This window comes from Aethalodelphis obliquidens, unplaced genomic scaffold (genome assembly GCF_003676395.1).
Source record: "Aethalodelphis obliquidens isolate GAN/ISIS:26980383/991018 unplaced genomic scaffold, ASM367639v1 scaffold112, whole genome shotgun sequence".
NCBI classification, from domain to species: domain Eukaryota; kingdom Metazoa; phylum Chordata; class Mammalia; order Artiodactyla; family Delphinidae; genus Aethalodelphis; species Aethalodelphis obliquidens.
Genome location: NW_020838056.1, coordinates 1,339,286 through 1,365,396, shown reverse-complemented (window position 1 = coordinate 1,365,396; position 26,111 = coordinate 1,339,286). Strand labels below are relative to the sequence as shown.

Genomic DNA, 26,111 nt, shown 5'->3' with positions numbered 1-26,111 from the left:
CGCTCTCTGAGCCCCCCATCCCTTGAGAGTTTTTATGGAGGTTCATTAGGTAGGCATGTTTGTTAAAATATTGGCCATTGGTGATTAGCTAGATCTCCAGCCCCTCTCTGCTCCAGGCGGTAGGGGTTAGCATTCAAGCCACGTGGTCCCAATCCCCTGGTGGATTCCTCTGGTGACGAGGACCCCCCAACTGTCACCCCCGAAGTTAGGAGCCCCCAGCTGCTGACTTACCAGCAAACACAAAGGCAGTCTCACTACTCCGGAGACTCCAAGGATTTTAGAAACTTCTTGTGTCAGAAGTGAAGACCAAACATTTCTTTTTTTTAATTTAATTTGTTTAATTTTTAAATTTTTTGGCCGCGTGGCATGTGGTATCTTAGTTCCCCAATGAGGGATGAACCTGCGCCCCTGCAGTGGAAGCGAGGAGTCGTAACCACTGGACCACCAGGGAATTCCCCAAATATGTATTTCTTAAATCACAGTATTACAGCCTGTATCTGTGTGATAGTTTAGAACCAGAAGTTGTTATGCTTTGCATGAATTGACTCAGTTAATCCATTGAATTTATGAGTTTGAAACTATTACCATTCTCAACTGAAAAACTGACGAAAAGGTTAGTAATTCGCACAAGGCCATACAGTGAATAAATGGTGGAGACAGGATTTGAACCTGGATAGTCAGACCCCTGACTTCATGACTTTAGGTCACAGTCCAGGCCATCAGCCACTAAAGTGGGAGAATGGGGCTTTACATTCATTAGGTTAAGTTGCTGCTAGCAAATCTTAGCGCCAGAACTCGAAGCATCACAAGAAATATAATGTCATCACAAGTGGTAACTCCTTGAGGAAGTAAGTGATCGTCAACTTGGGGTGAGCAGCCATAGGGAAGAGGCGCTGCGGGAGCAGCGGCTGAGGTCTGGCTTGGGGGAACCATGGAGAAGGGCCAGCCTCCCGGCTTCCTAGAGAGGCGCCCAGGGCGCCGGCCGGGAGCGCTTCCGCCTTGGCTCTGTTCGGCTGGGCTGCCGGCGCTCAGCGAGCGTCTGGGGATTACGTGACCCTGCTCCCTAGTGGCCCAGCCCTCCCCATCCGGAGCTCGGGCGTCAGGGCCTGGCACTCGCTGCGGAGGGGCCCTCGGGGCGCCACGAGCCTGGTCCCAGCCTTCTGCTGGAGAGGCGCGATAGACCTTCCTGCCTCGAAGAGCCGGCCGGATCTCCTCTGATTCGCGGTACTCAAGGTGGGGTCAGGTGACGTTTGGGGTCGCCTGCTTCCCAGGGTGGAGTGTCCAGATGTGGATGTGGTCTCCGGTCCGCATCGCCCACTGGGACGTTGAGCGTCTTAGCTTTTCCTCCCGGGGTCAGAACACCCCTTGCATTTTTTTCCGCAGCCGGTGCAGAGGTCCACGGACCCCTTTTACCCTACTTTCTCTCCAGGAGCTTGTTTAGAGTCTGCCATTCATGATCAGTAGAAGCATTCAGTGCAGACTACTTAATAATGCATTCACAGTGGGTCAGGGATATTCTTAAAAACCATGAATACACTGCAGTCCTTGACTCTTGCTTCAGAGATTCTTTCTAGGAATTTACATCCTCACCAGGCAAATTTGTAGAGTGTACAAAGGAGCAGTTGCAGCACACAATGAATCCCTAGCAAGGGTGCAGTGAGGCCATCCACAGTGTCCTAAGAGTATGTTTCCAAGGATAGTGGCGAGGAGACTGAGGGAGGAAGAGGTGGCAAGTGTGGGAAACAACACAGGGTCAGTCTCATTGTGGTTCTTTCCCCTCTTAGCTCTGCAGGTTCTTGCTTTTCCAAACAGAGAGGGCACCGCACGAAGCCAGGGGTCATCAGCCATGCTCCAGAAATGGTCCCAAGTGAGCTGAGCTTTCTTCCAGCTTTCCATATTCAAAACAGATATGAAAGGGCTTTGCAGGACCCATAGCCTGCCTTGGACAGTCCTGTGCTTAGCTTTGCATCCATCAAAGAGTATGGCAAAGGAGTGTGTTACGGGAGTTGATGAGGGAGAGTAGGATAAACTTGGGAGGATCAGGTTGGGAAAGAGGGGAGCACCGGCCAAGAAATTCTCCTAGAAACTGAGAATCTATGTCCATGCAAACTGCAAGTACGGTGCACAGATGAGCAGCTTTGGTCTCACTGGGGGGCTCATTAGAAAGGCAGAACCTCAGATCTCCTGAATCAGAAGATACATTTGTACAATCTGGGGAATTAATGGGCAAGTTAAAATTTGAGGAGTGCCAGTCTGCATGACAATACACAGAGGAAGGCTGCCTCCTAAGATTAAACAGGCACGCCCATAAGAGGAGTTTACTCTGCAGACCACGGAGTCAGGGTACAATGAAGCCCAAACAGGGAGCATTGGAGGGTGTGGATCGATGAAGGAGGTGAATTCTTGGAGGAATGCTGAGTTTGGAGCTGAAGCCAGTGCCTCTAGCCCATTGCAAAGACTGCAGCTTAACCTGCGTAAGAGGCTGTATCCATTGTTGGCACAAATTCATGCAGCATTGGAGGAAGTTTTCCCTCCAGAGTTTTCTTAGTGGTACAGGATAATTTCAGTAAATTTTTCTCCAGAGTCCTACATCATGTAATGAGAAAGCTGGGTATATCATGTAATGGATGTATCATATAATGAGAAAGGTCCATCCCAGAAATTTAAGAGCAATGTGTACTTGGTTCATTTTTCTGGACACTGGACCATCCACTTCTGTTTCAGCACTTAAGCCAACATTAGTTCTGTGTCAGGAAATGTTTAAACATCTTTGGGGACAGTCTGTTCTCTCCAAGTGCTTTATCTGGACTATAGTAGTCATGGGGGATTATGTTCCACTAAGAGAACCCCAAGCGATAGTCGCTTAAACAAGATAGAAGCTTCTCTCTCACAGCAAAGAAGTCTGGGAGAGGCAGCCTAGGGCTAGTGTGGCAGCTCCATTGTCATCACACATCCAGGTCCTTTATTTTTTTAATAAATTACTTTCGTTTTTAAAATTAATTATTTATTTTCGGTTGTGCTGGTTCCTCCTTGCTGCGTGCGGGCTTTCTCTAGTTGCAGCGAGTGGGGACTATTCTTCGTTGTGGTGTGCGGGCTTCTCATTGCGGTGGCTTCTCTTGTTGCAGAGCACGGGCTCTAGGCACGCAGGCTTCAGTAGTTGTGGCATGTAGGCTCAGTAGTTCTGGCTCGCAGGCTCTCGAGTGCAGGCTCAGTAGTTGTGGGTCACGGGCTTAGTTGCTCGGCAGCAGGTGGGATCTTCCCAGACCAGGGCTCGAACCCATGTCCCCTGCATTGGCAGGCAGATTCTTAACCACTGTGCCACCAGGGAAGTCCTCCATGTTCTTTCCGTCTTTCTGCTCCACTGTCCTAGCACTGGCTCTCATGCCAAAGGTTACTTCATGATCCAAGGTGGCCGCTTGATTTCCAGCTGTCATGTGCATTCCAGCTAGAAGAGATGCTAAAAACTCAAACCTCTCAGCTGAGTTGCTCTCTTTTAGGACCTCTCAGATGTGAGATAGATAGATAGATAGATGGATAGTTATAACTGTCAGCCTTTGCTCCAGTCTCTATGAGAAACATTTGTTATTTGGAATCTTTTAGGAAGTTCCCCTAATCTCATCTGTGGTTGTAATAAGTGCTGAGATTTATATAACATCATGTGCCAGGTGATGTTTGCTTTACACATATTAATTCATTCCATCCTTACAAAAGCCCCATAAGCTAGGTACTGCTATTATCCCAGTTTTCCAAATGAAGAAACTGAGGCACAAAAAGTTAAGTGTCTCATCTAAGTTCATACAGTTAATGGCTGTAGGGATGGGATTTGAACCTAGGGAGTCTGGCTCTAGAGCAGGGTTTGTCAACCTCAGCACTGTTGACATTTTGGGCCAGGTAACCCTTTGCTGTGGGGGACCCTCCTGTGTCCCCCACAGTAACATCCGTCCCTGGCCTCTACCCACTAGGTGCCAGTAGCATCACCACCACCCGACAGTTGTGACAACTAAATCCATCTCCAGACATTGCCACATATTCCCTGTTGAGCACAGTAGCACCCCCACCCCGCCCCCCATTGAGAAGCACAGCTCTAAAGTCTGTGCTGTTAGCCGTTATGCTGTGCTGCTCTGTTATCTGCTTCCCACAGAGAGGAATCTGCAACGCTGTTGATTTAATAATGGAGAAGGAGGAAGTACTAGCAAAGGACCAAAGCAGAGTGATGAGAGATGGAGCCGGATGTTGAGAAGCTGAATGTTGCAGAGAACAAAGAACGAAGGATGCGTCGATAATTAGAGAGGAGAGGAGGGTGGAAGCCATAATGTGAAGGAAGAAGGTCAGGACCATGGTCTCAGCTGTTGACTCTCAAGGAAGTAAAGACAGAATATTACATTCAGGATCAGCAAAGTGTCTGTTCTCTCCACGGTTCAGTAAGGGAGCCACTAGCTACAGGTGCCTATTTAAATTAAAATGAGAAATCCAGTTCATCAGTCACACTAGCCATGTTGAGATTTCCCGGTCAAGGTGTTATCTGATTTCTTCACTGTACAGTTATTATTTTCCCCTTGCAACTGATAAATCCGTTGGGAAACATTTAAGAGCATGCACATATCCTGCTTCTCATCAAAATTTCCGCCTAGATTTAGCATCCAGCGATGGTTCTTGTCTGAACCAATCTTTACAATGATGGCGTGTAAAGTATCGGATGGCTCCGATACTTCTTTGGTTATTTCTTCCACCCATAAGGGACTAAGAACAAAGAGACGGTTGTTGTCATGACAGACTGGGATAGGGGACAGTGTGATTCAGGGAGAGATATTATAGTAGGACTAATTTATGTAAGTGGTCAGTTCCTTTTGAAATTTTTGCTTCCTTATTCAGCCTTGTAATAAATACTCAGATAAAGAGGTCTCACTTTTGTCTATTTGAAAGTGCTTACTATCACTGATCCGCATCATCTAGAAATGGGAATAATAATTCTGACTTCACAGATGTGTTCTAAGGATTGAGCTCATTGATGTGAAAGTAACTGACACGGGACAAGGCACAATGGCCTAAACAAGCTATGACTTTCCTTCTACCTTGGGAAGGTGGAAACGGCCCCAGTGAGAGGCAGGAAGAGACACACCTGGTGAAGAGGACAGTGTTGGCAGGTCGGACAGAGCTTAGGTGATCAGGGACAGGTCCATGTTGAAGAATGGAGACTGCCTTTCTGTCCCTGGAGTCAGATGTGTTAGGAAAGGAGAAGGTGACATTGCCTTCATAGGACAAACAGCTTCCTAATAAGGCAAGATGTTGGGAAGAGGAAGAATCGCCCCTCTGTCTATACTAAAAGATATGGAGGGGGCCGTCCAGAGAGGAACTGAGTGGGAGGCCCTGATGGGGGCTTCAGAATGGGTGGAGCCTGGGCAAAAGATACCTGCTGTGGTCATTTTAGAAAACATGCCAGAAAGATGGACCCAGCCCATGGAACCAGACGCAGGGTTGCTGTGATCACCAGGCAGACAACAGTAGGTGCTGCACTGTGTGCTTGGGATGACAGTAGTGGGACCCCAGAGGCAAGCACATTGAAAATGGGGATGCTGGCTGAGGGCTGTGCCTGACTGGGGTGCTGTGTGGCTCTTCTTTCCAGTACACACCCTCCCTAGGGCTCAGAGCCAGGGACTCCAGGAGATTCCTCCCTTCCCTGGAGTTCAGGCCACTCCCTCTGTCCCATCCAGGGCTTGAGCAGGAACCTGTTGTTTCAGGAATCAGTGAGCTTTGAGGACGTGGCCGTGTACTTCACCCAGAACCAATGGGCCAGCCTGGACTCTGTGCAGAGGACCCTGTATAGGGAGGTGATGCTGGAGAATTATGCAAACGTATCTTCCTTGGGTGAGTCCTCCTTCCTTCCTAAAACTCAGCTTTTGCCATTGTGGGCTCCTGGTTTCCTCCTTAATGGATCTGGGATCTCTAATACTACCAGGATTGATGCTCCATGAGCTGAGCTCCCCAATCCCCAGTTGTAGGAGTAGCTGCTGGAGAAAGATCTGGGTTTACTTTGGTTTTTTTTTTTTTTTTAATTATTATTTATTTGTCTGTGCCAGGTCTTAGTTGCGGCATGCGAGATCTTCAGTTGTGGCATGCAGGATCTTTAGTTGCAGCATGCGTGATCTTTAGTTGCACGTGAAATCTTCAGTTGTGACATGTGAACTCTTAGTTGCAGCATGTGGGATCTAGTTCCCTGAACAGGGACCGAACCCAGGCCCCCTGCATTGGGAGCGTGGAGTCCTAGCTACTGGACCACCAGGGAAGTCGCCACTTTGGTTTTAAACGAGACTTCTCGGGAATTCCCTGGCGGTCCAGTGGTTAGGACTCCACGCTTTTACTGCTGAGGGCACGGGTTCAGCCCCTGGTCAGGAAACTAAGATTCCCACAAGCTGCAAGGTGTGGCCAAAAAAAGACTTCCCCCCTTTCCCTGTGGGAACTCTCCTGGGAGGGGCTTTGCTCTGGGCACAGAGCACTGAGAAGGTTCCATGTTTGTTCCTTCACTCTTTCAGTTCCCTGGAGGAGACTCTGACCCCATCTCCTCTGTGTGAGAGTCTCCTGGGGCTCCCCCATACACACTTCCAATGACAGTGGGAACTTCCTTTGTTCTCAGAGCCAGAATAAACTTCCTCCTGAGCAAAACAGTTTGAGCCCTCCTTACACCCCAGAATCTCTCCATACTTGCCTCACTTCATCTCCTAGGACATCACTTCTTTTTCCACCTGGCAAAGCAGAGGGTGGGCTGAAAGGGGTCAGAGGAGACTCTCCTCAGCTTCCTGTTCCTTTTCTTTCTCCTTCAGCAACATTTCCGTTCCCCAAACCAGATCTGATATTCCAGCTGGAGCGAGGGGAAGCACCAGGGGGCCTGGATCCCTGGACACCCATCAGGAGAGAGGTGAGAGGTGTCTGCACAGGTAAGCAGGAGAACCTACCATGTTCCTCTTCAGCTTTGCCTCCTTCGGTCTTTTAATGATTTAACATGAAAAAGGTTCCCTTGCTGGAGCTTCAGACCCAAACTGGAAAAGACGAGTCCAAACATTTCATTTTCTGTCATTTTTCTTTGTAAAACTAAAGGATTTCAAACCTTTTGTAGTGAAAATAAGTTTCTATTGGTCAACGTAAGAATATAAACAGAATATAGTAAGAACTTGTTTCTGTAGGAATATTTTATATGGGTGTGTGTGAAACTGTACAGGAGAACGGAATGTTTATGAATTCCTGAACACTAAGTTATAAATTAGCTTTTGGAAGAAAGCCTGTTTATTTTGGGGAGTGTTTTTTCTACTTCTGTAAAAAATGCTATTGGCATCTTGATAGGGATTGCATTGAGTCTATAGATGACTTTTGGTAGTATTGACATTTTAACAATATTAGTTCTTCCAGTTCATGAACACAGGATATCTTTCCATTTATTTGTGTCTTCTTTGATTTTTTTTCCCTCAATATCTTGTAGTTTTCCGAGTAGATATCTTTCACTCCCTTGGTTAAATTTGTTCCTAAGTATTTTATTGTTTTTGATGCTGTTGTAAATGGGATCAATTCCGTTATTTCTCAGAAAACTAATTGTTAGTGTATAGAAATTATTCAGATTTTTGTATGTTAATTTTATATCCTGCAACTTTACTGAATTCATTGATTAGATCTAACAATTTTTTGTTGAGTCTTTAGAATTTTCTATATATAAAATCATGTTATCTGCAAATAGAGACAATTTTGTTTCTTCCTTTCCATTTCTGGTACCTTTTATTTCTTTTTCTTGCCTGTTTTCTCTAGCTAGGATTTCCAGTATTGTATTGAATAGGAGTGGTGAGAGTGGGCACCCTTGTCTTATTCCTGATCTTAGAGGAAAAGCTTTCAACGTTTCACCCTTGAATATGATGTTAGCTGTGGGCATGTCATTTATGGCATTTATTATGTTGAGATATGTTCTTTCTGTGCCTAATTTGTTAAGAGTTTTTATCGTGTATGGATGTTGAATTTTGTGAAATGCTTTTTCTATATCTATTGAGATGATCATACAATTCTCTTCTTTCATTCTATTAATTTGAAGTATTGGTTGGTTTGCAGAAAGCATGATTGGGAATGAGTGGTTTCCTTTCTTGAAAGATATTGAATTGAAGTAAATGTAAAGAACCATCCAGAGATTTGGTGTATAGCCTTTCTCATTCAATTGGCCCTGTTCTTATACTCTCTCAATCGCTAATGCTATTCAGAACCTCTGTAAACCAAATGCCCCTTTATTACTCACCCACACTCTGTTTTCATCAGTACCTTTAGGTTGACTCCAGCACTTCAGGTCACCTTGATGAAACCCTTTCCCAGGGACCCACCTGCAATTGTCAGTGTCTCCCTTTACCACAGCTACACATTATTTAGTTCGCCTGCCAGCAGCTTTAAACCAGCATTGTCCAGTAAAGCTTTCTACAGTGATGCAAGTGTTACATATCTGCACTCTCCAATATGGTAGCCATTAGCCACATGAGCACCTGAAATATGGCTAATGCAGCTGAGGAACTGAATTTTTAATTTCGTTCCATTTTAATTAATTTAAATTTAGGTAGCCACATGTGGCTAGTGACCACCTAATCAGACAGTACAGCCTAAAACCATGAAAAAACAGCCTCCAACTGCCTCTTTTAGTTTCTAGATCAGTGGGTTTCAAACCCTAGTGTGCATCAGAATCACTTGCAGGGCTTGTTAAAACACAGACTGCTGGACACCACCTCCAGAGAGCCTAATTTGGCAGATTGGGGTAGGGCCTGAGAATCTGAATTTATAACAAGCTCCCAGATAATGATGGTCCTGGAACCACACTTTGAGGACCACTGTTCTTGAGAATCTTGAACTGTGTTTTTAAAATTCTGGGTTGCAACTCCTCAATGAGTTGTGCTCAGCATTTAAAAATTAGACTAGACTGTGCTAGGCTTAAATAAAATAGACCAAGCTTGTATAAAATCTGTCATACGTTCATTACTCTTAAGGGTATCATTCTGCGAAACTTTTGTTTCTGTTTCAGTTTTCTACGAGTGTATACGTTTTTGTGTGGAAGCATGTGTGTACTGAGTGAGTCATGATCAAAATAACTCAAGAAACACTAAGCTAGAAGTTTCACTTTTGGTGCCTGAAAAGGCAAAAACGGCTTCCCTGTTGTAGTGCCACCAGTGAGAGTGTGGGTCCCCCTTGCCCGCCAGTTGCCTTCTCCAGTCCTAGAAGGGTCTTGACTAGCCATGTCTTTTTTCCTTTCATGGGTAAGTCTCTCTCCCAGAGGACAGCACATAGGTTTTGAAACTGCGGTCCTTTTATGAACCCCTCACAACCGGCAGTGTTACAAACCGTTTTTGCCCCAGTCAGACTTGCTATAGAGCACATCTCCTTAAAGATTACAGAATACTCTAAAGCATTTGGACTTTCTTGCCCTGACAGGGCCTTGAGATCCACTGTTGTGGACAGCATCTCCCAGCCCTCTGGATGCTGTGTGGCATGAGAGCTGCTTACCCAGCGCTCTTTGCTGTAATTCAAATATGTCCTTCCTCTACCTCAGCTCTCTCTGCTTTCCCTTTTTTTTTGGCTGCTCTGTGTGGCTTGCAGGATCTTAGTTCCCTAACCAAGGGATTGAACCCAGGCCCACAGCAGTGAAAGCGCTGAGTTCTAACTACTGAACCACCAGGGAATTCCCTCCCTCTACTTTTCTTAATTCCTTTCCATTCCAGCAATTTCTCCACCCCATTCCCATTTTTCTTCTTCCATTCGTCTCCATTAACAGTTTCTGCTGTCTGCACTGGTTTTGTTGTCTTAATGGCATTGCTTTACTTCTCCACCTCCAGTATTTTTTTTTTTTTTTTCGGTATGTGGGCCTCTCACTGTTGTAGCCTCTCCCGTTGCGGAGCACAGGCTCCAGACGCGCAGGCTCAGCGGCCATGGCTCACGGGCCTAGCCACTCCGCGGCATGTGGGATCTTCCCGGACTGGGACACGAACCCGTGTCCCCTGCATCGGCAGGCGGACTCTCAACCACTGCGCCACCAGGGAAGCCCCACCTCCAGTATTTTTAACTGTTACTTCAGGGCACCATCAGGAGGCTATGTCTCCCTCCAAAAAGTATATATGTCCCGGGCAAGCTAGTACTGCTTAATCCCTTTCTCCTTCTAGCATAAATAAGTGACTGTTATGTTTTCTTTTTTCTTTTCTTTTTTTTTCTTTGATACCTTTATCTTTATGTAATGCCCTTCTTTGTTTTTTTGTCAGTCTTTGTTTTAAACTATATTCTCTCTGGTATGAGTATTGCTACTCCAGCTGGTATGAGTATTGCTACTTCAGCTTTCTTTTTGTTTCCATTTGCATGGAATATCTTTTTCCATCCCTTCACTTTCTCTGTGTGTGTGTGTGTATTTATTTATTTTAATTTTTACTTTATATTGGAGTATAGTTGATTAACAATGTTGTGTTAGTTTCAGGTGTACAGCAATGTGATTCAGTTATATTATGTTTTCTTTTTATCATGCTAGGTTGTAAAACCAAGACTGAGAATGGAGGGCAAACTCCAGAGCTGAGCATTTCTAAAGGACCAGAGTCACACAGACCGATAATGGAGGTAGTGCTGGTGGATGTTCCCCAGCACCCTCACTTTGAGAACAGCTTAGAGAAGCTGAAGCTGTATGACATGGGGAAGAAAACGAACTCAAAGAATGGCGATTTCACAGATTTGCCAGTCCAGGATCATACATCTTCCACTGTTGAAAGAGGAGAAATAGCCAGACAACTGGAAGGAAGATGTGGTGTCCACACACATCTCATTGCAAAGCAGGGCCGCCCTGGAGAACAGGTATTTTATAAATGTGGTGAGTGTGGCAGATATTTCAACCAACGTTCAGACCTTCACCAGCATCAGAGAATTCACACGAATGAGAAGCCCTACAAATGCAAAGAATGTGGGAAAGCCTTCAGATATAACTCAAAACTGTCACGGCACCAGAAAATCCACACTGGGGAGAAACCGTACCCGTGCCAGGAATGTGGACAAGGCTTCAGTCAAAACTCCCACCTCCTTCAGCATCAGAAACTCCATGGGGGAGAGAAACCCTATGAATGTAGGGACTGTGGGAAAACCTTCAGCTACAACTCAAAACTTATCCGGCATCATCGAATCCACACTGGGGAGAAACCCTTTAAATATAAGGAATGTGGGAAGGCCTTTCAGTGTAGCTATGACTGCATCATCCATGAGCGAGTCCACATTGGGGAGAAGCCGTACGAATGTAAGGAGTGTGGGAAAAGCTTCAGCTCGAATTCAGTCCTGATTCAGCATCAGAGAATCCACACTGGGGAGAAACCTTACAAATGTAAAGAGTGCGGCAAGGCTTTCTGCCAGGGTTCGGTATTTCTCCAACACCAGAGGTTCCACACTGGGGAAAAACTCTATAAGTGTCATGAATGTTGGAAAACTTTCAGTTGTAGCTCACGCTTTATAATACATCAGAGAATCCACACCGGGGAGAAACCTTATGAATGCCAGGAGTGTGGGAAGGCGTTCAATCAGAAAATCACCCTGGTTCAGCACCAGCGAGTTCACACTGGGGAGAAACCTTACGAGTGTAAGGTGTGCGGGAAATCTTTCAAATGGAGCGCAAGTTTCATTCAGCATCAGAAACTGCATACTAGGAAGAAACCTGCCCAAGTTACAGGGCCGTCCCTTGTTAAGCCCCACTGCCCCACTTCAGTCCTCTCTGCTCCACCTCCCCAACATGCGAGCCCTGCCCCAGCCATGCCAGGGTCTCCCCCGTCTTCTCCATGTGCAGTGCTGCTTCCTTCCTCTGTGCCTCTCTTCATGCTGCTCCCCTCATCTGAAATGGCCAAGTCTTCACCTGTCCAAATCATTCATTTCTTTCAGGATCTTGCTTCTCCTGGGAAGTCATCCCCTCATAGCCTGAACCCTTTATCTCATTCCCCCTGAGCTCCCTCATGTTCTCAACTCCATTGTCCCTAGGGTAGCAGACTTTCCTCTGGTCTCCTGGTCATGTCTTTAATGATACTCTTCTGGTCTTCCATAAGTAAATCATTATTGTTTTCCCAGCTCCATTTAAGTTTCATGCATAAGGACCGTGTTTGATTACCCTCTTCTATCCCCCAGGTAGCAAACGGTAGTATATATATATTTTTGGGGGGGGGGGCATGCCTCACAGTTTGCAGGATCTCAGTTCCCTGACCAGGGATTGAACCCGGACCACAGCAGTGAAAGCCAGGAATCCTAACCCCTAGCCCACCAGGGAACTCCTTGTAGTATTTGCTCTTTATCATGCCCAGTTTTGGCCTACCATCAGTCTGCTCCTGCCTTCTGGGGTTACTAGGGTTGGAAGAGTTGGCAGAACATTTTGGGCTTTAGGAGGATGTCATTACAATGAGATGAGCCATACTAATTCAACAAGTAGGGAAAACGCAGAGTCTGTGGGAGGAAGTAATCAGAAAAAGTATCCAATGATTACCTTCAGTATTTAAGGAGGGCCATTTGGTGGGGCCAGTAGCAAATTTCGTTGTGGGGAATCTGAGCCTTGGGTTTTCTATTACCTTGATAATGACCATTATGAGGATCTTGTGTAACTAAGCTATAGTGCAAGGAAATAATCAGCGACAAGAATATGATTGAAAGGGGATGTGCTTTTTCTGTTTGGGTTTCTTTGCTGTTCTCATCCATATCATTGTTTACTTTTAGTGTCCACTCAACTATGTAGGTACAAAAAGTGACTTGGGCTTGTGCAATTGAGGGCAGGTGCCTGGGTGTATATCTAAATTATACATGGGGTGATGCTGTTGGCATCACTCTGGGGAACACCAGAGGGAAGGAGAAGAGAAACCCAACAGTGACTTGCTGTAGCTCCTGCCTTAGAAGAGAGCTCATTCCTGATCAGTTACCATGCGTGCCTCAGCCTGTTATCACACCTACTCCACGTCCCCTATCATTCATTTGTGAGGGCTGGTGCTTTTGAATTAATTTCCTAATGAACGACTTTGGTAACACCAGAGAGAAGAGTTTAAAGGTCGCTAATCTTACCAGATGTTATGATCTCACTGGCTTGGCCACACTGTCCATCCAGTGGTTAGAGGCCCTGACCTTTCTCAGAATCACTGCTTCAGGACAGTGTAGTGACGTGGAAGGGTACTTTAAATAATTACATGGGGATAAGTACTAAGAAAAGGATATATACATTGTCATTATAACACCATAAAATTGTCTCTAAGGGAGGGCAAAGAAGGGTGGTTTTGGTTTTGGTTTTGGTTTTGGTCAGGCTTATTGAGATATACTTTATAGACAGTAAAATTCACCCTTTTAAAGTACACAGTTTGGTGAGTTTTGACAACTGAATACATTTGTGTAACCAAGATACAGAAAAGTTCTATTACCCCAAAAAGCTCCCTCAGCACAGGGAGAAAGTTAAAAGGTTGGCAGGATGTTAAGAATATTTTCTTTATTTTCATTCCTTGATAAAGTTTGTGCAATACATAGAATTCAGCAGACTAAAAGGCAGAAACCAAACTTACTTACCCAGCTGTGGTCAGAGCTTCCAGAATATGCAAAGATGCCTCATCCAGAATCATTGTTACGAAAAGCAGTCAAAATATAGGAAAATGACAATAACTGTGGTTTCTTTATCACACATATTTCTGACACATGCACACATATATATGTGTGTGTCAAAAACATAATAATATATATTTATATGTAATATGTGTGTATATGTATGTGTGTATATATATGTGGGTAACTATGTAAATTTTGTCCTATTTATTTTCCTAAAACACCATTAAACAGGAAGGGGCTCCTGGGAGGATTATAGCAAGGAAGGGCACCTGGGAGGATTATAGCAAGGAAGGGCACCTGGGAGGATTATAGCAAGGAAGGGTGGGGGTGAGAGACTCTAAACTAGCCAAACTTCAGAAAAGGGGAACTTCTAAATATAGTTTGGAAGGGAGCAGATTATACTATGAGAAGAAAACAAGGAGTGAGGGAAAAGTAAACAGATCTGCTCTGGGCTGAAAGTGGCTTTTGAGTGCTCACAACAAAGAGATTTATGGGTTTCTGACTTTGGTGACTTTTATTTTCTCATTTATTTCTTCCTTTATTCATTAATTCAACAGGCATTTAGAGCTTTTTCCTGTTGTTAATTGAATGTTATTACACAGCCTCCACAGGACCTACTAGGTGCTGAAAGGTGAGCGATGTGCTGTCCTTTCTGATGCAGGGACCAGCATTGCCAGGTGTCTGGCACTTAATTAGACACTCAGGAGTTTTTTTGAAAAGGGCCATAATGTAGCTCACAGAAAGGACACGTGTAAAAATAAACTCACACATAACTTAGTGTTCTGGGGCTTCCCTGGTGGTGTAGTGGTTAAGAATCCGTCTGCCAATGCAGGGGACACAGGTTCTAGCCCTGGTCCGGGAAGATCCCACATGCCACAGAGCAACTAAGCCCGTGCACCACAACTACTGAGGCTGGATGCCTAGAGCCCGTGCTCCACAAAAAGAGAAGTCACCACACTGAGAAACCCGCACAGCGCAACGAAGAGTAGACCTCACCGCAACTAGAGAAAGCCCATGCACAGCAATGAAGACCCAATGCAGCCAAAAGTAAATTAAATAAATTAAAAAAAATAACTTAGTATTCTTTCAGGAGTTTCTATTTTCTCTGAAAGTGAAATAACATTATAACCAGCTGACTGCCCCACGCCCCCCAATTTGCATGAGGACTGCCTGCTTCCCTCTGGAAAGGTATGTGGGTGTCATTTTACCTGAGTTAATTCAGTTTTGAAACTTTTACCTTTACCAGTGACTTGGCTTAGTACGTTATGTAGGACTCTGTTTCAGAATAGCAGAGACCTACTTGAATTAACTAAAATATACTTAATTTATTATAAGGACTCCTGTGTGCATCCTGACATCCGAGGGCAAGATTGCAGCCAGGAGGTCCGGGGGCTGGAAACCCAAGCAATCAGAACCACAGGCGGCACAGTCGGGCTCAGTGTCAGCAGGCTCCTCGCTTCCCATCTCCTCTCCCCTCTTGGAATTCCTATTTTCTTCACCCCCAGGCACAAGGCAGAAGTTGCCACAGGTCCCACAGTTTACAACTCCACTCCAGGGACCTGCCCGAATTGAGACTCTCCCAGATTTAATTCCAAATTCCTAGGAGAGTCTGAATTGCCCAGTTTCGGTGTTCACTTCTGGCCTACTCTCCTCTGGTGGGGGGTTGGGGGGGTGGTTCATACAGTGTAATGAGGCTGCTGGGGCCCCACCCTGTGGTAAGGGGGCAAATATCCAAAAGGTATCTGTTGCTGACTTCTTCGATTACGATCTTTTCCCTCATTTCTATTGCTCCATGTCTCCTGGCAATGAACATAACTTCAGGATATTTTTTTCCCTACAGCCTGGAATCTTTGGGCAATTTATTTATTTATTTTTTTTTCGGTACGCGGGCCTCTCACTGCTGTAGCCTCTCCCGTTGCGGAGCACAGGCTCCGGACGCGCAGGCTCAGCGGCCACGGCTCACGGGCCCAGCCGCTCCGCGGCATGTGGGATCTTCCCAGACCGGGGCACGAACCCGTGTCCCCTGCATCGGCAGGCGGACTCTCAACCACTGGGCCACCAGGGAAGCCCTGGGCAATTTATCTTTGCTAGTCTTCCATTGGATGTGTTGATCATCCTCCATTAACGTTTCCTGGCTCACAGTAAGCTCGGTCTGTGCATTCAGACTTTCGTGTGTTGTTGGCTTGTGACTGGCTAGTTTGGGGGTGGATTTGCTGGTGGGGTTATGTGAAGTGATAACCCCTCTGATTTCCTCTGTGCTCTGTGTTTGGGGTAGACAGGTACTTCTGGCCATGGGTTGAGTGAGGGTGAATCTCTGTGGCTCTTGGGCCTTTTCCTTTGGGGTGTATGTGTGTAGTTGACCCAGCAGTGGCAAGGCTGGCTCCCTGGTTATAGCTCTCCATCTAGTTCATTTCTGGTTATAGTTCTCCCACTTTTCCTTCTCTGTTCACAGTCACTCCAGAGTGGAAGCTGGGTTGTTGATCAGAAAAACAATGTGGCTGCGTGATTTCTCCCTTAATCTAGCTACCACTGCCACACCTCCTGAAGGAATAAGCCTCCAGCAGGGTATTCCCTGCATCTCCCTTAACTGCCCCCGCCCCTGCCCTCATCCCGCCAAGCTGAGACTTCTAAGCAGCACCTCCAGGGAGATCTCATTCTGTGCACTTCCTGTACCCTACACATAACAGAGATTAGGCAAGCTGTGAGGCAAACTTCTGTCTGCTCCTACGGTTCAGTTTAAATTGTAATGCGCTCCGCTGACAGTCCTCAGCATTTATAGTGTGAAATCGAGCTAATTCTCTAGTTTCTAGCCTTCTCCGGGAAAGTTAGCACTTAGTATGTGAAATTTTGCCTTGTTATCAAGTTAGAAGGAACAGCGATTGAGCCAACTTCAGACTGTTAGGTTAATCTTTACCAGTCCACCCTTGGACTGTGTCCCAGGAATAGGGAGGGATTAAGAAGAGATACAAACATTTGTTTCCATATATGATGTCACATCCTGGAGGCCAAGAATCCCCGCTTTTCGATCACAGTTGCACCAGCCCTGCTGCGGCCCCATCTGCAGCCAGCCGCTGAGATCTAGGCAGGCAGGGTTGCCACAAGACCGTCGCTGCCGCCACTGGCCATCTCCAACTTGCGGAGATAGGGCCCGGCGAAGCGGGAGGGTCACGTAAGCGCCCTGGACCGGCACCACCGAGAGGAAACCTCCGGGCTTCCTAGAGCGGAGGGTGGGCTCCCGCCGTCCTTCCGGCTCGGCGCTGGCTGGGGGAGCCCGCCCTCCGGCGGGAGAGTGGACCGTTGTGCTAACCCTCCGCCGGGGTGATCCCGGCCTCGGAGGCGAGGTGGCTCGGCGCATTCGTGGTCTTGGCTGGCTTGAGAGCCTTGACCTGGAAGAGCCTGGCCGAAGAGGCCCGCGCCCCTGCCCGCGGTGACGGGTTCGTTCGTCTTCCTCCGAAGGGCTTTCTGTGCCCGCCTTCTTCGTTGGCGGCTGGAGATGTTGGCGTCGCCTGCTTCCCGCCGCTCCGAGCGGGCGTGCGCCCAGCATCACCCACCGGTCCACTTGAGCATCTCTTTTTCCTGTTTGACCCGCTGCCAAGCCTCCACCAGCATTTTGTGCTGTAGCCCCTCTCGGTCCAGGCGCCCCCTTTCTTTCCAGAGGAGACCTCTCTTGGTCATCGTGTCAAAGTGTCCAGGGTGAACTGAACTCAGCTTCGACTTGTACAGAGGTGACCCGGTCTTTGAAAGGGAGAATGAGAGAGTAGAGAGGGGGCGAGTGGAGACTCAGTAAAGCAGGGAAGTCAAGTGAAACCCGTCTGGGTTTGCTAACTGGCGCTTATGGATGTTAGGCTCCTACCCCCTCCCACAGAGACTGGGAGACAGAGGCCCTATCTTCAGGAGTTGGGTGGAACAAGCACTATATTCTTTAGACAACCTTGAATTTTCTCAAGCAGACCCTCTAAGAGGGGGTAGGGTCATCCTAGGGATGTGGCCTTGAACTGTTAGAGACGATGTTAATGTCTTGTTCATGTCTTCATAGGCCAGTGTTTGAAGGCCTAGCAGAGAAGGGGCTCAGGGGAGCCTGGCAAGAGTCTGGTCAAGGACAGAATCTTTGTTACTGGTCAGGGTCACAGGACATATTCAGTAAAAATTTTCTGTTTCAACCCAAGCAGTCACTGAGGCCAGGATTCTCCTCTAGCCGAGACTCAGTTCTGGATAATGTAGTGTTGTGGTATATTTTGAGAAGCCTTGTGCCTTGCCAGCAAGTGGATGGAGCAGTTATAACTCTGTGGGTGAGGGGAGGGGCCGGGCTGCCATGGAGTGGTAGGGCAGTCATTGTCCTAAGAGTTAAGGGAGCCCAGGGATGGTGGTGAGAGATGTGAAGGGGAGTAATGCATGTACGGGCTGCGAGAGAGGGGCAGTTTCCCTTGGAGCTCTTTTCTCCTTAGATCTGAGACTCTTCCTCTTCCGAAATCAGAGAGCAGTGCAGGAAGCCAGGGGACGGCAGCCATGCTTCAGACAGCGTGGTCCCAGGTGAGCCGGCTTCCTGACAGCTTTTCTTAGATCAGCTCTCAGAGAAGTCTATGCCAGACTCGGGCCTGACTTGGGTTCCCCTTTGCCAGGCAGCTGTGGATGTGTGTCTATGCGGGTGAGGGTGTGTTTGGGGAAAAGTGGTTTGAGGTGAGATGAGATTATCCCCAGTGGGAGTTACCTTTGTCTACAGAGAGGACATGATTTTCAGAAGATCCATTTAATTGCATGCGTTGGAAGCACTGCCAGTAAAATTTTCTGGGAGCTACAAATCCACATCAGTTTCTACAGATGAAGTCTACCAAGAGGCAGGTCTCCTGTGCTAGTAGTTTGCAACTGTCCTTGGAGGCCATGGAACTTAGAAGAATTTGGAAGACACCCTGGGGATGCTAGATGAGTAGGGCATGAATCTAGGAGGGGCAGGAGGAGGACTGCAAAACCGATGACATTAGGCAGTTCCAACAATTATTGGGGAAATAAAGGAGGACTGAGTAGTGCAGCAGAGGCTGTGGGGTGTGGAGCCAGAGAATTCTGTGTCATGTTTCCATGGTGTTTAAAATGCTTCCCAGCTCCCAGGAGAAACTGCACGGGTATTGGTTAATGGGCTTTTCTAGCTGTGTGGCCTCGGATTACTTCTAAACCTCTTTGGCTTCAGTTTCCTCAGTTGTAAAATGAGGAAAGTAACAGTACCAGTCTCAGAAGTGAAAATGAAAAGTGATGATGCTTACAGAGCCTTAGCACAGTTTCTAGCACCTATTAAGCTCCCATAAATCTTAGCTATTATATAAAGACTATTTAAGTGACTAGTGCAAGGAAGTTTAATTAATGAATATGAATTGATTGCAACAAAGTAATACATTTGTTTAATGTATTTAAAAAAATATTAGTTCTTCCTTTTGGATTGCGGTTGCTGTCTAGATGATTCTGTTTGGTTTCAATATCTATTTATATGTATAGTTACAAAAGGGAGCTGGGCTGGAGCAATGTGCAGCAGATGCCTAAGTGCAGGAGACTGGTTACACGGTGTGTGAAAGGCCCCCATCATTGGGCATTTGAGACAGCAGAGGAAAGTCTCTGGATACTGTAGCACCTGTGGTCACAGAAGAGAAGCCATTCCTGTTACTGTGCAGGCCCTCTGTCATGTAGTTGAACTAATTGAAGATGCCTTTGTAATTAAAACCTTTCTGGGTAGAAGCACTGAATTTCTCCAGGTTGGGCCTGGCACACACATCCGGGTATATGGTGGGAAAGGGCTCTAAGGCTAAATGTTAATAGCTGTTTCCCTACACTGTGTCACACATTGGAGCCCAAGCAGCACTTGTATCTCTATAAACAACACAAACTTGTAAGCACTTATTACGTGCCAGGCACTACTGTGAACACTTTGTCAGTCCATGAATTCATTTAATTATTATACTTCAACAGCCCTTTGTGGTTGGTACCTCCATCATACCCATTTAACAATGAAACAGGCAAGGCAACTTGCTGCTGGTCCCACAGCTAGTAAGTGGTACAGCGGCCAGGTTTTTGGACCAGGTGCTCTATGCTCTCAACCCATACACATCTGGCGGTTGAAGTGATGGGCTCCACTCTTCCAATTTCCAATCCTCCCACATTGGTGTAGCCACAGAACCCAGGCCTCTTGGGCATATGTGGAGCAATGGTCCCCTCAGTACCTGGAAGGGCAACCAGAAGTAGTGAACGCCAGAGAACCCTAGGTAATTCCCAGGATTGAAACCATTCTGTGGCTTGAGCCAGCCGGCCTACATCCCCCGGAGGAGCTACCGAATGGGGCCGCTGCGGGACCCGAGCCTCCGGCCAGCAGCTCTGTCCTTTGCCATCTCCCAAAGTAGGGGCTGGATGGCTGCGGCTGCGATAGGGAACCACAGAGATGGGAAATTTCCCAGGTTCCTAGAGAGGAGGGGAGACGGTTACCGCACTTGCCACTGAACCTGTTGGAAGCTTTCCCAGAGGCTGGCTGCAGTCCCATGCTTTCTCTTCGCTTGCACTGTGCGGGGTTAGTGGCTTCCTGGGATGCGGGTGCCGGTGTCCGGGTAACAGATTCGCTTTCCCGGGTGTGGTACCGGGTTCTCCAAACCCTTTGCCTTTGTGGTGAGGGGGTAGCGGAATGGAAAGGGGCCGAGGCGGACAGAAGGTATTTGCAGGGTGCGAGGCAGCATCACTCTTACCCGTACCTCTGTATTTTCCTTTCAGTGTCACATCTCAGGACCTGGAGGGCAGTGTGCGAAGCAGAGACGCCTGCCATGCTCCAGATCACCTGGCGCCCAGTGAGCGAGCATCTTTTCAGCCTCTGTGGCTCCCCTTCCCTGCCCTCTCACCCTTTTGATGTCAAGAGAGCAGGTGTCAGCTCTGCACCCAGATCCAGGTCCAGGCCTGTGGCTTCCGTTGTGCATCTGTCATTGTCGGGTGTGTTTGGGGAAGGGGAGGAGTTAAGGGGAGTGGAGAAATGAGAATTCCCAAACTAAGACATAATCAAGATGGAAAAAACAAGTGAGTGTGGGGGATTGATTGGGATAGATTTGGCAGTTTGGGCTGAAAAATGGAAATAAACTAAAAAGTGGAAATCTGCATCACAGCATACAAGGAAGACCCTTTTCACTTCTGTCCACAAGTTTGAAAAAGTCTTTGCTTGGATAAAGCAATTCCAGTAGTGTTTTTGTAGAATCCCAGGGCTCACCTCTCTGCTTCCCATCTCTCAGGAATTGCTGTCCTTCATTGCCTCATACCCAGTATCTTGAAAACCATTGTTTTATGTAATTTGTCTTATTTTGGTTCAGGCAGGAGTATAAATCTGTTCTCTTTGACTCCATCTAGATAAGAAGTGCAAGTTTTTCCTCAGCATTTAAAAAACATGACTCGTTTTACTTTGCCATCTCGACTCCCAAGTCTTCATGTGTGTGTTGTTTTCCTTCTCTGAAAGCCTTTAGGATCTTTTTTTAAGTCTCTTTTTCTGAGGCTTCTCAGTGATGTGCTTTTGTGTAGGTATTTTTCATTCATTCCCTATATACTCTGGGGGTCCTCTCTCCTCCCTGGTGCTTTGAAACAGAATGTGTTACCAAGTTATAAATCAACTATACTTCAATCAGAAAAAAAAAAAAAAACCCCAAACAAAAAACAAACTTCCTTTTAAATAAATAAAAACTCAAAGAAAAAAGAATATTTTGCCAAGTTACAAAAAAGCAGTTCACACTTTAAAAATATCCAGAGCTCATCCTTTGTTCTGTGGTGTGAATCAGGCTCCTTTTTGTTTGCTTCCTCCTGCACCAGCAGTTAAGATTCAGCTTTCCCTTCTCTTCTGTGTCAGTTACCATTTATCCTTTCTCTGCCTTTCAAAATTCTGTTAATACCTCTAGTCTGATTTGACTCTTCTCCTTTTGGGCCTTTGTGTTCCAGTGACCTTAGCGGGATTAGGGAGGGAGTAGAGATCAGTACAAAAGTTCTGTGGGCTGTGTTTATACAGATTTCCCCTGTGCATGTTCACACAAAACCCACGTAGGGGAGAGGAGCCAGAGGGACCATAGGCACACAGAGCAGGACACAGCAGAGTCGACACAGAGATCAGCAGGTGAAGGAAGGGCTGTTCGCTGGGGATGACCACAAGGGATGCAGTGAGTCTAGGGCTTCCCTATTGATGAGGGCAATGCTGGCTGAGGGCTGGCCCCTGCGGAGAGGGGTGTAGGGGGCTTGAGCACTGGACAGCTGTCCTCGGCAATAAAACCAGCCCCAGTGAGTCTCTGCCCTTTACTTAGGCTCCTCTGCCCTCACACAGGGCTGGAGCAAGAACCTCTTGTTTCAGGAGCCAGTGACCTTTGAGGATGTGACTGTGTACTTCACCCAGAATGAATGGGTCATCCTGGATCCTGTGCAGAGGGCCTTGTACAGGGAGGTGATGCTGGAGAATTATGCAAATGTGGCTTCCCTGGGTGAGATATCTTTTCTCCCTGCTCTTCTCTGCCTCTGCCCTTTGAGCATCCTGCCTTCTTTCTTACTTTGACTTTGTGGGGTCTCTAATAACCCTTGTGGGCAGTTGCTCTGGAGGCTGAGCTCCCCAGAGGCTACTGGGTTGGGAGAGCCCTGGGTTCCCAGGTTTTGAAATCACTATCCTCTAACCGTGGGAGGGACTCTGCCCCATGCATGGAGGGAAATGAAGAGCTGTCAGGAGCTCACCAGAGCCTTTGCCTCCGTCTTCAAGTTCTCTGAATATTCGGAACTTGAGTAGAGGATTATTCCAAGACTCTGCCCTGCGTTGTGGGAATTTTCTGTCCTCTAAGATGCACAGGCTGACTTCACTTTGTTTCTCCCCACCTGGCTCACTGGAGAAAAAGAGGGCTGAGAGGTGACCTTGCTTCATGATTTCCTCTACCTTTGTTTTCCTGTTTCTTTCTCCCTGGGCAGCTTTTTCGTTCACCAGACCTGTTCTGGTCTCTCAGCTGGAGTGAGGGGAACTGCCATGGGGCCTCGATCCCTGAGAACCCGTGGGCAGGGAGGCCCTCAGAGGAGTCTGTCCAGGTGAGTATGAGACCCTACCTTTTTTGCGTAGCCTGCTTTCTTGTTTTCACATTTCAATATTCACAGTGTTTCTTCTCTTGTGAGACTGTTTTCATTCCTCTGGAATCGTTACATGTGGTGTTCTGCATTTATAGTGGTTGCCTCCCTCAAGTGAGGAAGGGCCCTTCTCTTCCAAAAAGGGTGTGGCTGCAAGATTTCTTTGCGTGTTCACATTTGCCTCTCCACCTCACTGCCAAGGGACACTGTCTGAGCAGCTCTTATCATCCCTGTCATGTGGAAACATTTTATTTTTCCATCAGTTTGTTTTTGCAAAGATGAGGATGTCAGCCACCTTATGAGGAAAATAGACTTCTGGGGGCCTGTCTGGCAATCTACGTATGCATAGGGTACATTATTTGTATGGGAAATTGAAGTATGTGTTCCCAAACACTAACTTAACAAATATTAAAAATTTATTTTTATAATGGAAATTTTCACACATATGTAGACACCAGCCAAATGCACCCAGTGTACCCCTCACCTCAAAAGTCCACCTATATCCTGCCGTTCTTGTTTCATCTTCCCTCCATGGACACTTAAAAGTATATGGATACCTCCCTGGTGATCCAGTGGGTAAGACTCCGCACTCCCAATGCAGGGGGCCTCGGTTAGACCCCTGGTTGGGGAACTAGATCCCACATGCATGCCGCAATTAAGAGTCCGCATGCCGCAACTAAGAAGTCTGCATGACGCAATGAAGATCCCCCGTGCCGCAACTAAGACCCAGTGCTGCCTAAATAAATAAAAATAAATATATATATATATATATATATATATATATGAATTTTTTAATAGATGAACTTTTGAAGCAAAACTTGTAAATGAAAGGTGAATGGCTTCCTCATTTTGAGAGGTATTGATATGAAAATTAGAAATAACAACATAGTATATATATATATATATATATGTATGTGTATATATATATATATATATATTTTTTTTTTTTGCCTTTGTTATTCTGCTTCACCCATTCTCTGCCTGTTAAAATTTCCTGTGCTCTTCAGACTCTTTACAGAAAATGTCCATTAATAATGCACATCGCAGGACTTCCCTCGTGGTCCAGTGGCTAAGACTCCGTGCTCCCAATGCAGGGGGCCTGGGTTTGATCCCTGCTCAGGGAACTAGATCCCACATGCCGCAACTAAGAGTTTGCATGCCACAACTAAACATCCCGCATGCTGCAACTAAAAGATCTCGCATGCCGCAACCAAGATCCCGTGTGCCACAACTAAGACCCGGTGCTGCCAAATAAATAAATATTAAAAAAAAATAATGCACATCGCTCCCCACCGCCTCCCCGCTCCAGCCTTGTGTGCTTTTCTGGATATGACCCCAAGACTTCAGGTTGTCTGGGTTAAAAAATATTTTCTAAACAGTTTGCTTGTAAACACATGAGGTTTTTCTCTGGCCCAGTGCTGATGATTATATTAGTTTTTCTTTTTTAGTTAGTTTAGGATTTCACATTCCATATTGTTGTGTTAGACTGTATGTGCATCCTGTATAGAGTTTTAGGAAAAAGGACAACGATCGTTACATGGTTGTCTCTAGGACTGATGTCCATCCTTGGAAGGGTTCTTCACATGTCCAGTGCTCTTTTCTTTTAGAGGCAAGCCTGCACATCTTCCCCTTCCTCTGGATGCTGTGGTGTTTGCCCTGCATGGTCCCCTCAGCCACTGCCTAGGAGCCTGCTGCTTTACTAGAGCCAACTTGATGACAGAGGTTGGGTCTCTCTCAAAGATTATGACATGGATAACATTTAAAAAAATAAGCAGCTCTTAAGGAATTTCAGCCTGTGGGACCTTTTGTGGGACTTGAGCTGTTCGACTGCCCCTTCTTCTCCACTCTCAGTGGTCTCTCACCTCGGGCTCTCCATTCATCACTTCTTTACATCTGCACTGATCCATCCGATCCACTTGGGAGACAGCAATTGGTCCTTCTGCCCTAGTGAACAGACTCTGCTGTTTTCCAGTCTTCACGCTCTTTACGGGAATGCTCCTGGCCTTGCTGGCCTCCCTGGCCTCTTTCACAGAGTTCCACTTGTGGGGCTCTGCTGCGTGGTGGTCTTTGATCATTTGGTGTACATATTGGAAAATATCCCCTTACTCAGGGCAAATCAGAACCACTTGAACCTATTCCCTCTTTAGCATAAGTATTTTCTTTTTGTGATATTGGGGGCTGACACTTGTATTTTCTTTTTATGATATCAGGCGGGGAGACCAGAAATGACAAGGAAGAATCAACGCCAAAAGAACACATTTCCAAAGAAGCAGAGTCCCACGGACTGACATTAGGAGGGCTGCCAGGGAATGTTCCCCAGCACCTTGGCTTCAGGAGCCACCTAGAACAGCACAGCCACGGGATGGTGAAGAGGACAAAGTCAAAGAGGAGAGATTTCACAGATGGGTCAACCAGGCATCAGGAGGCCTGTGCTGTGGAGAGCGGGGAGAAGTGTGAGAAACTGGGAAAATACATTAGTGTTAGCACACAACTCACTACAAATCAGACAATTTCTAGCGGTCAGCTATCTTATAAGTGTGGAAAATGTGACAGATGCTTCATTCAGATGGCAGACTTCCACAGACATCAGAGATGTCACACTGGTGAAAAGTCTTTTGAATGCAAAGAATGTGGAAAATACTTCAGATATAATTCCTTACTTATCCGGCATCAGGTAATCCACACTGGGAAGAAACCATTTAAATGCAAAGAATGTGGGAAAGGTCTCAGTTCAGACATGGCCTTGATTCAGCATCAGAGAATCCACACTGGAGAAAAGCCTTATGAGTGTCGGGAGTGCGGCAAGGCCTTCAGCTGCAGCCCCGTCTTCCTCCAGCACCAGAGGTTCCACACTGGAGAGAAGCTCCATGAGTGCGACGAATGTTGGAAAACTTCCAGCTGTTAGCTCAAGTTTCATCCTCCATCAGCGAATGCACACTGGGGAGAAACCTTTTAAATGTAAGGAGTGTGGGAAGGCGTTCAATCAGAAAATCACCCTGGTTCAGCTTGAGCGTGGCCGCACTGGTGAGAAACCTTATGAGTGTAAGGTGTGTGGGAAAACCTTTAGCTGGTGTGGAAGGTTCATCCTGCATCAGAAACTCCACGTGCAGAAGACATCTGTCCAAGAGTAGCACTCTCCACAGCTAGGCTCACAGTGCCTCTTCTTGTTTCTCCCCATCTTCATGCCTTTGATCAGTGTCATCACTGCATTTTCTGAACTGTGCTAATTCTATTTATTTATTTATTTATTTATTTATTTATTTATTTATTTATTTATTTATGGCTGCATGGGGTCTTAATTGCAGCATGCAGGATCTTTCGTTGTGTCGCACCAGCTTCTCTCTAGTTGTGGCGTGGGCTCCAGAGTGTGCGGGCTCATTAGTTGTAGCTCACAGGCTTAGTTGCCCTGTGGCATGTGGGATCTTTGT

The 26,111-nt window shown here is 46.5% G+C and overlaps 2 protein-coding genes across 4 annotated transcripts in view; both read left to right on the top strand.

The window, feature by feature from the left end:
• The first annotated feature begins 1,028 nt into the window (after positions 1-1,028).
• On the top strand, positions 1,029-12,092 carry ZNF619 (zinc finger protein 619). 3 transcript variants are annotated; one of them, XM_027097162.1, is made up of 5 exons: positions 1,029-1,233; positions 1,785-1,867; positions 6,819-6,932; positions 10,523-11,337; positions 11,506-12,092. In XM_027097162.1, exons 2-5 carry the CDS (start codon positions 1,858-1,860, stop codon positions 11,965-11,967), a joined length of 1,401 nt encoding a protein of 466 aa, XP_026952963.1. In that variant the 5' UTR covers positions 1,029-1,233; positions 1,785-1,857; the 3' UTR covers positions 11,968-12,092. The 3 variants fall into 3 exon arrangements, with proteins under 3 accessions (XP_026952963.1, XP_026952962.1, XP_026952961.1); XM_027097161.1 differs by having other exon boundaries at positions 1,029-1,224; positions 10,523-12,092; XM_027097160.1 differs by having other exon boundaries at positions 10,523-12,092.
• Positions 12,093-15,911: 3,819 nt separating this feature from the next.
• Positions 15,912-26,111, top strand: part of ZNF620 (zinc finger protein 620) — a 27,373-nt gene continuing 17,173 nt past the window's right edge. Inside the window, 7 exon segments of the mRNA XM_027097167.1 lie at positions 15,912-17,315; positions 18,065-20,134; positions 20,332-20,405; positions 21,935-22,061; positions 22,534-22,647; positions 24,894-25,585; positions 25,587-25,707. Coding sequence (XP_026952968.1) covers positions 20,382-20,405; positions 21,935-22,061; positions 22,534-22,647; positions 24,894-25,585; positions 25,587-25,707 — 1,078 coding nt within the window. The 5' untranslated portion in view covers positions 15,912-17,315; positions 18,065-20,134; positions 20,332-20,381.

Coding starts and splice junctions, on each gene's coding strand:
- ZNF619 (XM_027097161.1), top strand. Junction 6,933..10,522: donor GGTGAGAGGTGTCTGCACAG/GTAAGCAGGAGA, acceptor TTATCATGCTAG/GTTGTAAAACCAAGACTGAG.